The following is a 14,357-nucleotide window of genomic DNA, read 5'->3' as shown; positions in this document are numbered from 1 at the left end:
TAATTCTGTTTTAGCTTTGCATGTTTCGATCACCGTTAACTATTTTTAGAACTTGCTTTTCTGATGTTAAAGCTTTCTATTAGTTGTATATAAATGTTTAAGCTTTACATTTCTCATGTCTGTGACAAAGCTATCAAATCAACGATTAAGTTTTGAATCAAAGATAAACAATGGATATAACAGAACGAAAAGTTCTTCCATTATTTACAGCTGATTGAAATAGATTAGAACTTATTTCCAGAAGAGGGTATAAAACAGAACTCAAAGCAAGATTTGAAGTTTTCAAAATAAAATCTGAAAGGACTAACGTTCTAAATTCCACTCACATAAAAGAACTTCTGAAATATAAAAATATAATAGAAGCTAAGGTTGAAGAAGAAATGGCAAAATGTGGTAAGTGCAAATTAATATTTCTTAAGATTAAAGAAACAATTTTTGCTGAAACAGTAGACTCAGGATGTTGAAAATGTATCTCAGTTTGGTTCAAAACTTGGATAAAATTACCTAAGATAGAATTAACAAAATTTGACAGATATTTAAGAAACTGGATTGGTTACTGTGACCAATTTACAGAAATCCAAACTGAACATTCTCTATCCAGTGACGATAAATCTGAATATATGAGACTTAGTATGAAATCTAGGTCATCAGCACATAAATTAATTGAAGGTTTCCCACTGTCAAAACAAAATTATAAGAAAGCTATAGAATTTTTTAAATCCAAATATGGGAAAGAAGAAATTTAATAGAATTCTATGCTTTTGAACTATTGCCTCTAATTCTGCTAAAAGGGGAAATTATTCTGATTTTACAACTTTATGACAAACTAGAATTACAGTTGTGTGCTTTAGAACCCTTTGGTGTAACTAAAGAAAAATATGTAGCAATGCTTTTCTCATTAGTTGGGTCAGAAATTCCAGAAAACATTTTTAAGATCATGGAAAAACACTGGGTAACTAAAAAGGATTCAACTAAAAATCCTGACGATTGTTTACCTGAGTTATTGGAATTTTTTTAAATAGAAGTAGAAGAAGAGGAACAGATAAAACTAAAAAATATTTCTTTTGAATCTAATAAAGTTAAATATAGCTCACAGATTATAAAAATAATATGTAGAATACTTTGCTGAGTGCTATGGCATTAGTTTTCCCTTTTCATAGCAATGTAAGTAAAGAAGTACTATGCATTTTTTTGTAATAAATTGACACATTCTTCTCAAGACTGCACAACTATTACTGATTCTTCTCCAAAAGAAAAGCACCCAGTTGTCAAGAAAAAAAGGTATGTGTCTTCACTGTATGAAAGAAGGGCATCTTAGTTCCAAATATTAAGTTTTTGCGAACTTCGCTGCATGCCTAAAAAAATACTATTGGTACTTCTTTGTTAGAGCAGCTCCCAAGATTAAATCAGCAATAAACTGAGATATCTCGCCAAACTATGGTTACTTGTTCCTATACCTCATCACATGATCATATATTAGCAGCAGCTGTATGTTCTTATGCCCACCATGTAATTGTATATTAGCACTGTGTTGCATTTTTGCTCTCACAGCCTGTTCTTGTATTATTCATTTTTATGAGGTTTTCAAATTTACACTGTTTATTTAAAAATACATTCATTGCTCTTTTTTGTGAATATGATGTTAATAATCTTTAACTGACCAAGTAATGGGATGCCATCATCATTATAAGGGCACAGCCCTGATCCTCCTAGCTGGCACAAGCTGGCTGCATGATAAAAACATGACACTGGCCAGAAAAAAGAAAAAAATAAATAAATATAAGAAAAATCATTTAAAGTAAAAAATCTGAGTCTCAGTGCTGAATTCCAAGTCTATCTTTGTTTGCATTTATAATCTTCATTATTGTCTTTGCAAAATCTTTCAAATTTGAATACTTCCTTTTAAACCATTTGTAGGTGCAATGTTAAAAATTGCAAAAAGAAAAAAAGAAGAAAGGCCTCCATGTTCGAAATTAGTTCAGCAGTTCCAGAATATCGTTCATCACTACTATTAGATCTATGCATTCTTAGACAGAAGAGTTGATGTTCATGAAATGGTGTAGCAAACAGCTTAATATTTGTGAAAGAGCTCCAGTTCACTGGAAAAATTGCATGCAATAAAATAATAATAATAAGGATAAAGATTCTTAAAAATATTCTTAGGAAACAATGTGTGAGTATTATTGTTATTATTATATATTGTGTTGTCCATTTTATATTTAAGCCTCACATGCTTGGTGAAATTATTGGCCACTATAACAAAATACTATCTGATATTATGCAAGATGCTGAATAAAAATGATGAAAATATTTCAAAAGAAAACACTTGCAATATGTTAATGTAATCTTAGAAAGAAACTACTTATTTACCCACTCTTATTGTTAATATAATTAATGAAAATATTACAAAGAAAGAGTACTGTGTGATTCTGGCTCACAAAGAAGTGTGCCAAGAACTGTGCAAAAGAATAACCTACAGATGCAGGTATAATCAGATACAGGTACACGTGAAAGTGAAAAGGTACACTTTTGGAAAACCTTTTTGAAACCTACAGGTGCAGTATATAGTCAACAAGGATTACTAGGATACATGCAAAAGTTCTACCCGATTTTGGTGTGCATATGGATGTGTGAAGAACACAAAATGTAACTCACCTAGGACTGTGTTATCATGATCAATGACCTCTTGCTATCTTTCTGGTAGAAGATGAATCCCACGCCAATAAAACTCTGCCGGTTTGGCATTGAAGAATCCGCTAAAGACACTTTTCATAGCCTCTACATCAATAAAGGTCTTCCCAGTGAAGGTGCTTTGTACAGTGTGAAAAATGTGGAAATCTATAGAAAAGTGGCCAAGTTACGGGAGGAGATTGGTTGGGCTAAAATTTCCCAACTAAGGTCCATTAACTTCTGATGTGTCACTGCAGCAGTATGTGGCTTAGCATTATCATGCTAGATGACAGTAAAAGGCCGCATCAATGGTTTGATTAAGTTCCAGGACAACCCAATGAATGATTCCTTTAACAACCCACCAGACACTTAATAACACTTTCTTGGGATGAAGTTCTTATTTGGCTATCAATGGCGGCGGTTCAGAAATGGGGCACACAGTCCTTCATGTTCCTGTACATAATCCATTTCTCATTGCCAATGATAATCCATTGCCAAAAATGGATGGTTTTTGTACCAGGAAAGCAATGCAACACATGTTGTGACTCACCCCTCTCGTTGACTTTCACTCAGCTGATGTGGAACCCAATGATCGAAATTTGTGATAAAACCCTGAGCCACAAACTTTCTTTTCACTGTTGTCCTGTGTACCTGGGAGGTTGCCACTAATTCCTCTCTAGTTAGCGTCGGGTTTACTGTTATAGCGTGGTCCAGAACACTTATAAATGCTTAGACAGTGGTTCATCATGACAGCTTCTGTTGCCATCCCTGAATTTCCAAAACCCGTGACAACATGTGCTTCCTTCAATTGCATCCTCAACTTGCCTAATGTTGCGTCAGGCCAAGGCTACACTACTGCCCTTATCGAACTCATACAGCAAACAATGTCTGATGTGCTCCCTTACTGGTCTCCATTTGATCGGCACAACTCTCTCCAGTTATCAGCCATTAGTATACACACTCACTGCCTGCTGCTGCTATACTGTTTTCCTGATGAGATGACCACCGATTCCAGCTCTCGGAGTGACATCTTTTCGGTCAAAACACCTTTCATCAGTAACCTTTTGCAAACGGACAGAACTTTTGCACATACTCTATATTTGGAGGTAACAAGGCTGACTACACTTTCATCACATTGTATTTATGAGCTTTTAATAGCAAGTTTGGATTTTCAGTGCAAAGTAAATGTTCTTAATTAAAATTGCATATGTTGTTATGTTTCTAAAATTAATGATGTCACTCTTTGTACAAGTTTGAAAGAAAAGAGAATCCATTTAACAGATTTTTCAATCACAGAAGACAATCTTCCTGATATTCAGGTATTATTAGGAGCTGAGGTAAGGTCTCTGAGTTTTGCAAGATTAATAAAAATGTAGTAGCCATAAAAATATCATTTGCGTGGTTTTTGGCTAGCACGTCAGGATGTGATAGAAGCATTCCAATATTTTAGTTGCATTATTTTTCTACCAAGATATTTCAGAGTTCTGGGAGCTAGAAAGCTTGAGAATCAAAGAATCTGGAGTAAAAGTAACAAAAGGTGAAAGAGATGATGAAGTTCATAAATTGTTTTAACAAACTGTAAAAAGAGATAATACAGGGCAATATATTGTAAAATTAGCCTGGATCAAAGATTACCTGCCTCTGGAAAATAACATTGAAGCAGCAAAGAGAAGATTACATACTAGAAACGAAAACTGAACCAGCTTGACTATGGTTTAATCATATTAGACTGGCATAAAAGAAGTATAATTGAACCAGTTGAAGATGGAGATCAAACTTTAGAAGCATTTTCTTCAAAATTCAGATGTTGTACAAAAGAAAATAGCATAACATCTGTGAGACCAGTATTTGAAGTATCAGCCACAGGTAAAAATGGACATTCTTTAAATTAATTTTTAGAAAAGGCTCCTAACTTATTTGAAGAAAATGCTGCTCATTCTATTCAACTTCAGACAATATCATATTGGGTTACTGGCTGACATTGAGAAAACCTTTTTACAAATAGAAATTGATGAAGTTGATCATGATGGATTAAGATTTCTGCAGTGGCAAAATGATCAAATAACCATTTTCTGCCCTTGTAGAGATGTTTTTAGAGTATCATCTAGACCTTTCTTATTAGTTGTATGCATAAATAATTTGTTGAAGAATGAACCAGCTGATCTTCCAAAAATAGCTAAACAAGTTCTCGGATCTTTTTACACAGATATGTGTTTAGTTTTCAGCTAGATTTAATCTTAGAGGATGGGTTAGTAACTCGTTACATGAAACTGTAGATAATGTTCAATCGTACTGTTCAACAGATGAACTAGGATGTATACAATAAACTACTTTGAAAATTCCTTGACAAAAAAGATCACTTTTATCCTAAAAACAATATATAATCCTATTCATTTTACAGCTTCTACAACTTTACTTCCAAAATTGTAGCTTCAAAAAGTATGATCTCAAAAATTAGGATGGGATGAAATTTTACCAACACATGAAATGAATTTAAAAAATGGATGCAACAACTGAGCTGCTTAGAAGAATGTAAGATACCTTGTCATTGTCATCACACTTCTAGCACATTCATGTATTCTGTGATGGTAGTCAAGTTGCATTTTTTTATGCATATTCCTGACGATGGAATTTGAAGGGAATGTCTGCATTAGATTTCTTATGACAAAATCTAGGGTTGCTTCATCAAAAGCCTTACTCCTTCACATTGAACTCATAACAACCTAACTGGAGCTCATCTTTATTTCTTCATCAGAAATAAGCTGAAAGAGAAGTGTACTTATGGGCAGATTCAACCCATTACTTTAGCCTGGATAACAATTCAAGTCCATGGTCAATTTTCATTAAAAACTGAGTAAAGGAAATAAAAAATAAAAGCTCAGCAAATTAGAACAACGGAATCATGTATCAGGAAATATGAATCTTGCATATTTGTTGTCAAGAGGTTGTTTTCCCAAACTCTTAAAATCTCGATAGTGGTTGAGCCCAGAATGGTTGTACGATGTTCCTTAGAATTGGCTTTACAATATTCCTGCTCCCAAATTAATAGTAGAAATGGGAAAGCAAAAGATTGATCTTTGTGCAAGAAACAGGGAAATAGAAATGATATCGACTTATTTTGCTAACAGATTTTCAAGTTATCCTTAAATTGTAGAATAATTGTATGGATGCTGAAAACTCCAGGTATTTCAAGATCTTCTTACATTACTGTGGAAGAATTTGAAAATTTTTATTAAAGAAAGAATAATTTGAAGACTCTTCAAAGCTTAAAAATGATCAAGGAATTCTTCAAATGAAGTCAAAAATAGTGGATGAAAGTAGCACCACAGAATATGCATATCTAGTATTCCTTCCTCCTAAACATCCTTTAATAGAATGAATGGTAGAATACAAATATTTGTTTCAGAAACATGCTGGAACTCTTTCATTTTTTTTTGCATTCTTCAAGAGAAGGTTTGGATTTTAAGGGGAAGAAAAGCTGTAAGTTACAAAAATGCACTAGAAGAAACTAATCTAAAGCTCTCAAAGTTCCTATATTACCTCTTTGAAAGGACTGAACACATAAGATGATTTATAGTTTGAAAAGGAAGAATATCAATTATACATTTGGATAGTGGTACTACTTTCACAGGAGTAAATTAAGCTGTAAAACAATTACATTAGAATGTGATTCAAGAAGAATGCATTTTACAAGATATTCAGTGATCCCACTGTTCCTTGATGGGTAAGTTTCTGAAAGTGCTTGATAAGGATATTATAACATCTTTTATAGAAAAGTCTGAGTCGAGCATCACTAAGTTACCATGAGCCAAACACACTGCTATGTGAATAAAAATCTATCATAAATAACTGTTATATAAAAAAGCTGGTGAATTGGGTGTACTGAAACTGTCAGTAATTTTTCAAAGGCTTCCTCACAATAAGGTAGCTGACCTAGATCACAATGAAGCAGTTACTTAGCAAAAAGATTAAATTATCTCCAAACTACACGAGAGAAATTGAGAATGTGGCTTAAACGGAAATATCTTGGACTGCTTAAATCACTTAAAGCTAGGGATACTGATACAGTTAAAATAGAAGATACTATTATAACTAGTAACGATAATAAAAGGTGATTATATTGGCCAATAGCAAAGATTACTGAAGTATTTCCAGAATGAGATGATGTTAATCAACTTGTAAAAGTAAAAACAGCTAACAGGTATAAATTAAAACCTATACAGAGACTCTTTTCCTTAGAAATTAATTGTAAGACAGAAGGATCTTTCTAAGAAAAAGAACCTGTAATCCAACGATGTCAACATTTTGAAAGCAGGAAAATTTTCTGAAACTAAATTGGAAAAATGTTGCATACAAACATGTTATGAGAGAGTCATTCAACCGAAAGAATGACTTGAGCTTTAAGAATTTTAAAACATTTTTAACTTTTGATTATTTAATTTTGTTTAATGTATGTAAAGCTCTCACTTTACAAAGATGGGAGGATGTTAGAAATGCTATTTCTGAGCTTTACTTATTTAAGTGCAGGAATTTGGCAACAGAAATTGTGCTTCAAATTTGTAATTCCATTTTAGCTTCATAAGTTTAGATTGCTGCTAACCATTTTTAGAATTTTCTTTTAAGTTAAACCTCTTGAATACTTGTAAATAAATATTTATCTTTTAATTTTGTGTGATTCAAAGCTTGACCTTACATATACTACATGTAAATAATATAACATTTAACAAATTAGTAGCATACATAGATATGTTAAATTAATATGCAAAGATATGGTCATCATAATATAACATTTAGGAAATGGGCAGCCATATATTATTTTTCCCCCCTTTAAAAAAAAAAACTACCAAGTGAACAGCATAGAATATTCTATTTCTGAATACACAAATTTTTGTTTGTACCTGCAATCTATTATTTAAATTAACTGATTCGGTTCGCAGTTTAAATCAGCCATGTTTAATCATCTGACTAAACTCATTCACACTCAGCAAGCAAGAAATCCATTAATCATTTTCATATATTCCAATAACCATTTTAATAAAACTACTTACAGAATCCATGGGTGATTTAGAAACACCTTCAAATTTAATGAAATTTACTGACACATCACCATCAACTGATATATGAGAGATGCTATGTAAAGGAAGTCTATAATAAAACTCTGTAAAATGCTGACCATCAATAGCAATCTGTAAGAAATAACAAAATATTGATAGTGTAAGCAACTATTACTTAATGATTGTTATACAAGAATACCTGCTTCATAAAAAAAATAATAAAAAAATAAAAAACATTTATTTAACAAATGCCTGTTTTTGGCCACTGGCCAAAGACAAGCATTTGTTTGTTTGACAGGCACAAAATCAGACAATGGGCTCTCCAATATCTTGCCACGCAACAAGAAAAAACTGATAGTGCAGGGCACTCATCTAAATGTAAAGCAGTCATATCTTGTGCATAATTTAGCCATTCTTGGAGAGCTCGGCGAAAGCTTCATAACAAAATGAAATGACCATTAACTAAAACATTATTCTCAGATAATATTTTAAAATATGAATATCAAAGAAAATATAATAGCATATCAAAAAAAGAACAATGTGCAAGCATCACTATAAAATATTCTGAATAAAAACCACACCTGTTTTAATCTGTACATATGGCATGTATTAAGCAAAGTGTCATTTTTTTTAGATCTTAAATTCATAATGACTTTTTACATAATGCAATCATAATGCACATTTTCAATTATATATTTTTATACTACAGTACAGCTTCATTTGTTTTCATGATTTTTGAGAATATTCAATGATATTTTCTTACTTGTAGCTAGTAAAACTACATAGTTTCTAATTATCCACACATCTACCAAAAAAATGTACAGATGCAGCAACACACCATATCACTAAAAAGTATTTATGTGGCAATCCATAACCAAAAGCTATTTATGTGGTAACCCAGATATGTACGTAGTACACGTATATCTGATTAGATGTGGATCTGCACTTAACGATCATTTTTCTGATCAATATTTTTTTTTTCACTGAGTACACTTGTTTTTGTCATAATAAATTGTAATAAGACTATGGAATTTACTCTTTCATTTTCACTAATGTACATTGGACAAAATGTGATCAATTGTTAGGTACAGGTCTCTCATCAACAGGAGAAAAGAAATTCTGCTAAGCAACAAGCTGTTTATATACCAAAAGACAAACAGTAAAACAAACAGGAGGTTAGTGCCGTCTGTCCAGAGAAATAGCAATGAAACAAGAAAAACTACATATTTTAAAAGTGTTAGGAAAAACTGAATCAGAATTAAATTTATTACCCAAACAAGATAAATCTCCGTGAATGTGAAAAGTTTCAAGAAAATCCAATTCACTAACTGAAGAAGTTTTTAGATAATTTTCATAGATCCAAAGTCAAAACTGTAATTAAATTTCTAAAAATGATTAGCTATTAAAGATTTGTTTACTTCTTCTTTTCAGACATAAGATTCCTATTCCTTGATGCAAAACTTTAGTGCTCTTATAATGTGGTCAATGTATCTCAAATCATAGTGGTAAGATATGCTGTAAATTCCCCAAGAATTAACCTCTTGAAATGGAATCTTTAAGAATTAAATAACAGATTTTATAGATAGGTGAGAAAATGACTTGAAAATGGAACTTCTTCAGAATCCATGCAATTTTGTAACTGATAGAAGGATGAAATGGAAGAACAACAAAGTTATTAATGCCTTTTTTAACAGAAGAAAACTTTCAAGAAGAAACCTTTTCAAAGGCATCATCAATAACCATGGGAGAAAATTCTCTATCAATGACAACTGATTTCAAATAATTAAGTTTTAGAAAGCAAAGATTGTCAGGAGAAAACCTTTGAGCATGAAATAAATAAAGTAAAAAGAAGCCATTTTTTCCTTAGCCAAGCGAGATGATTTATAGTGGGAAGGTAAACAAACAAGAAAAGGTTTACAGTAATGCTAAAATAAGATTCATCGCAGATAGTAATATCAAAAAAGAGAAGGGTATTGTCCGATTCAATTTCAAAAGTAAACTGTATCAGTTGAACTTATGATGGATACAATCTGAAATAAATCATCTTTATTATCATCAAAAAGTGCAAAAGTTTCATCTACATAGCAAATCCACAGACAAAAAGATAATTTCTCAAATAATTTCACCTCAAAATAACGCATTCTGAAAATTGAACAATGTATTCTGTGACACAAACCACAATTGCTTTGGATGTGCAGTTCTTTCCCCTGCTTGGGGAGAAGGGACAAAAAAGGCTCAAATCGAAGGAAAATTTACTGAATGAAAGTATTAACACAAAAGAGAATGAAAGTAAAGTCCAAACAATTGTTTCATCTGTATCACACTGTAAGAAAGTAAAGGCACGGAACACTTTTGGGAAATAATTTCAGGTAGATGTGGAAAGATAAGCAAGAATTTAACCACTGTGAAAACTTTGTTTTGAATATATGTACAAGCAATATTCATTCTAGTGAAATGTTTGTTTGTGTTGTTTAGCATTGGCACTGACAACCTTCGAATATGGCAACAAAAATGAAAAAGGGTTATTAAGGATAGGTTCGTTAACTCTCAAATAAATACAGAATTAAAGAAGTTTTGACAAATTGATAGTTAGGGGGTTTAATCCCACAAGTAAACCTTCTCTCCTTTGATACATGTTTGTTGGAAACCCATGTATTTTCTGAAAGCTTATGTAACAAGTAGAAAAAACTTAGGAGTCTTAGGAGCAGAGGGGCAAGTGTTCAGGAGCTATATCATCCACAAAATATCATTAAAGTGAGTACAGATGGACATATTCTCATAATGACATCTCTATGTATGCTGCTGTCAAGTACTTATGTATTGTATGTTTTCTTCTTACATTGCAGTTGGATCCTAAAGTCGTTGTTACTGCCTTGGTCTCCCTATTCGGAACAAGCAATGGGTCTCTGAACACCCAGGAATTAGAGATGGTAAAACACATAAGTTTAATGTGATAAACACATAACTTTTAGTGGATTCATGGTGTTCTAACAAAGACCATGCATTGTCTGCTTCTGAAGGATCTGATAGTAAAGTCCTAAAGAACTGGTATCTGAAGGATGTAAGGGAAAGATCCAACTTCTGGATATTCATTTTTTCAGACACTACAAATCTTTTGTTCATTACATAACAGACACAATCATTATTGAGACACCAAAGCACATTTGGCATCGCAATAGTTTTCTGGCCCTGCAGTCCTTTTCCCTATATCAGTTCAGCACTCCTTATTTCAAGAACTTTATTAAGTATGCTTTTTATAATGGCGGATACTTGGACAACAAACCTGGAATGTGGATTGCATCAATGGATTACTGGTTTGATTCATTGACAAATGATAAGTTTGCAAAGCCTGAGGCTATCACTTTCGTATTACATGCCCATTGTGAACTGTCTGTCTGCCCATCTCATTGCTATTTGATGAATTGCATACTCATTGTCTCTTATAATATATTTTGTTTGAAGTCAATAACAAGTCACACTTTCAACATCCCAGCATATATTGTTTCTAGTCAATGAGTTTTTTCTTTCTTAATATTGAAATTTCCTCTTTCTTACCATATTATTAGTTCTTATAAATACATGAAAAATGTATTTATATTTTTCATTTTAGTGATTTTTGATGTCATGTTTCCAACACTTCACTGATACTTTGTGGGAACAGAAAATTGGTTGCCATATATTAAGAAGTTAGCCAAGTGAATTATTCTTGGAGCAAACTGAAAAATTGGGCCTAGATAAATTTTTTAATTTCTCCCTAAATTCTGCACCAAATTTTACAAAATTTAATATCTACGCATAATTTGAGTCGTAGAATCAAAATATGGAAAAAATTTGGTATGTTACTTCAGAAAAAGTCTGATTTTTTGTCAAAATACCTATGTTAGAATAATGCTATATATAAATCTAATACAGTCAAAAGTCTTTAATCCGGACGCCCATAATCCGGAATGATCTATAATCTGGACTTCAAATCTACAAACTTTCTGCGCACGCGTAAACGCATAATACCTTTACACATTCACGTAATACGTTTATGCGTGTTTAATGTATAACGCATGGTATAAGCTAAGCTAAAATTATCTAATTATCTAATTCAGTTAATGTTGTAGATTGCATTGTTCCTTAATTTTCTAATCAGATCCAGTTTATTATTTTTTTCAGACTGTTAGAGCAATTTTATAAAAGTAAGCTTTCGATTATGTCAAAAAGAATTTCCGATTCTGGAGCTGCCAAAGGATCTACAAAACGAAAGCATGTTTCGAAGTCCATCAAACAGAAAGTGAAATTGCTGCAAAAAATGGATAAAGGCATATTTCTCTAGCCATTCTGAAATCTGTTTATCAATTTCAAGCTGCTCTGCGGCGTGGGACCGTCGCAGCGCGCAATTAACTGTAAGTTGATCTGTCAGCACTATCCTTATCCTCAGGGCAGATGTTTTTATTTTATTCGACTTATAATTCCTTACTAAATGTAGTATTTCATCTCAATGTACTCCATCTTTGATATGATTTAAATCAAATTCCTCGTTATTATAAATATCACGAATACACATCAAATAGTTTTCTGGTTGCAATTTTCTAATTTTGACTATGCGTAATATATGCTTTACACATGCGCACGTTGAAAGAAATGTTTAATAAAGTAAACAAATAAATATTAAGCTTTTTTTTGTAAATTTTGATACCCTTTAGATCCTAATTGCTCTTTATTTCATAAATTAAGGTTTCATATTTTATAATTTCTGCATGCCATCTTACCAGATTTAAATTGTTGATCTATAATCCAGAAAAACCGATAATCCGGAATCGCCGAAGTATCGACGAGTCCGGATTAAAGACTTTTGACTGTATATATCCTGAATCGTGCTTTCAAGACATGGAAAACACAATTTGAATTGTGTCAATCACCCCAGTAGAACGGGAGATATAGAACTGTTCCCTTTTTTTTCGGGGGGGGGGTTAGTGTTCATGCTCTCCTCCATGTGCACAGTGATGATCTCTTTTTGTTTAAAATAACATCAGAGTACTGCATAAATTCAGTATCCATATAACTTCGGTGTATGGATGGTTGGTAATATGGCAAACCTGGACTGCCATATTGATACTTTTTGTCTACATTGTGGGTTACCATGTAATTATTTTGGCAACATCTGCTTTGCTTAATGAAAAATTTCTTTAGACGTTTTGGTGGGTTGTGGATAATCAGAAAGTATCATTTAATCTTTTGGATATTATTCTCTATTTTTCACTACTTGCAGCAAATATTAATATTTTTATGAATGATATTGATAGTAAGTATTAAAATGAAAGGCTGTCAATGATGTTTGATGAAATAAATAACAAAACGTTCCACAAAAAAATTATTTTAATAGTAAAAATGCAATATTTTGCTAAATGGTGTGAAAGGTGCAAGATCTATAGTTCAACAATCCCTTCACCATAGACACCTATGACAGAGCACTGGTTATCCACTGTTTTAAATATAGTCAAACGTCGTTAATTCGGACACCCATAATCCGGACCTCAAAGCTACTAACTTTCTGCGCATGCATCGCGTTGACGTATGCGCGTAAGACCTTTACGGCTGTGAATATGCGTGTGCGCACGTGCATAATACGTTTACGCATACACGTTTAATGTATAACGGATGGTATAAGCTAAGCTAAAATTATCTAATTGAGTTAATGTTGCAGATTGTGTTGCTCCTTAATCTTCGAATTGGATCTGGCTTATTATTTTTTGCAGACTGTTAGAGCAATTTTATAAAAGTAAGCTTGAACTTTCGATTATGTCAAATAGAATTTCCGATATATATTTACTAATAAGTAAAGGATCTACAAAGCGAAAGTATGTTTCGAAGTCCGTTAAACAAAAAGTGGAATTGCTGCAAAAAATGGATAAAGGCATATCCTTTGTTTTTCCAACCATTCTGAAATCTGTTTATCAATTTCACGCTGTTCTGCGGGCGGCGAGAGGGGGGATGCTGCGGCACGCAATGAATTGGAAGTTGATCTGTCAGCACTATCCTTATCTTCAGGGCAGATGTTTTTATTTTATTTGACTTATAATTCCTTACTAAATGTAGTATTTCATCTCGATGTACTCCGTCTTTGATATGATTTAAATCAAATTCCTCGTCATTATAATTCGCTTCTGATAGTGAAGAAAGTGACACAGAGGTTATTGAAAACGAAAAAATTTCGATTGACAAATTAGTCGGTATTCTCGACACAGCAATTATAGGACTTGAACAGCGGAACTTTGTAACTAAACAAGAAATTATGTCTGTTTAATAGAATTAAAGAGAAAGTATTATCACATGAAACGAAGCAACTTACATTGAAAGAAATGCTTAATAAAGTAAACAAATAAACATTAAACTTTTTCTTTTTGTAAATTTTGATACCCTTTCGATCATAATTGTTCTTTATTTCAGAAATTACAGTTTCATATTTTTAATTTTATAATTTCTGCATGCCATCTTACCAGATTTAAAGTGATGATCTATAATCTGGAAAAATCGAAAATCCGGAATCGCCGACGTCCCGATGAGTCCGGATGAACGACTTTTGACTGTATATACAATTTTTTTTTTTTTTTTTTGCATACAACAATTAACCTAGAATGGCCCAGT

At 32.4% G+C, this 14,357-nt stretch overlaps 1 protein-coding gene across 3 annotated transcripts in view; it reads right to left on the bottom strand.

Annotated features, from left to right (window-relative positions):
* The window catches only part of LOC118198116 (uncharacterized), a 110,990-nt gene that overhangs the window by 86,076 nt on the left and 10,557 nt on the right, over positions 1-14,357 (bottom strand). For all 3 annotated transcript variants that reach the window (XM_085818680.1, XM_085818681.1, XM_085818679.1), the window contains exon 4: positions 7,719-7,856. In XM_085818680.1, coding sequence (XP_085674806.1) covers positions 7,719-7,856 — 138 coding nt within the window. The remainder of the gene's footprint in view (positions 1-7,718; positions 7,857-14,357) is intronic.

This window comes from Stegodyphus dumicola, chromosome 6 (assembly GCF_044657685.1).
Source record: "Stegodyphus dumicola isolate Sdum_Otavi_A_Nest chromosome 6, ASM4465768v1".
NCBI lineage: Eukaryota > Metazoa > Arthropoda > Arachnida > Araneae > Eresidae > Stegodyphus > Stegodyphus dumicola.
The sequence above is the reverse complement of the archived record's forward strand: the minus strand, read 5'-3'. Positions and strand labels throughout refer to the sequence as shown.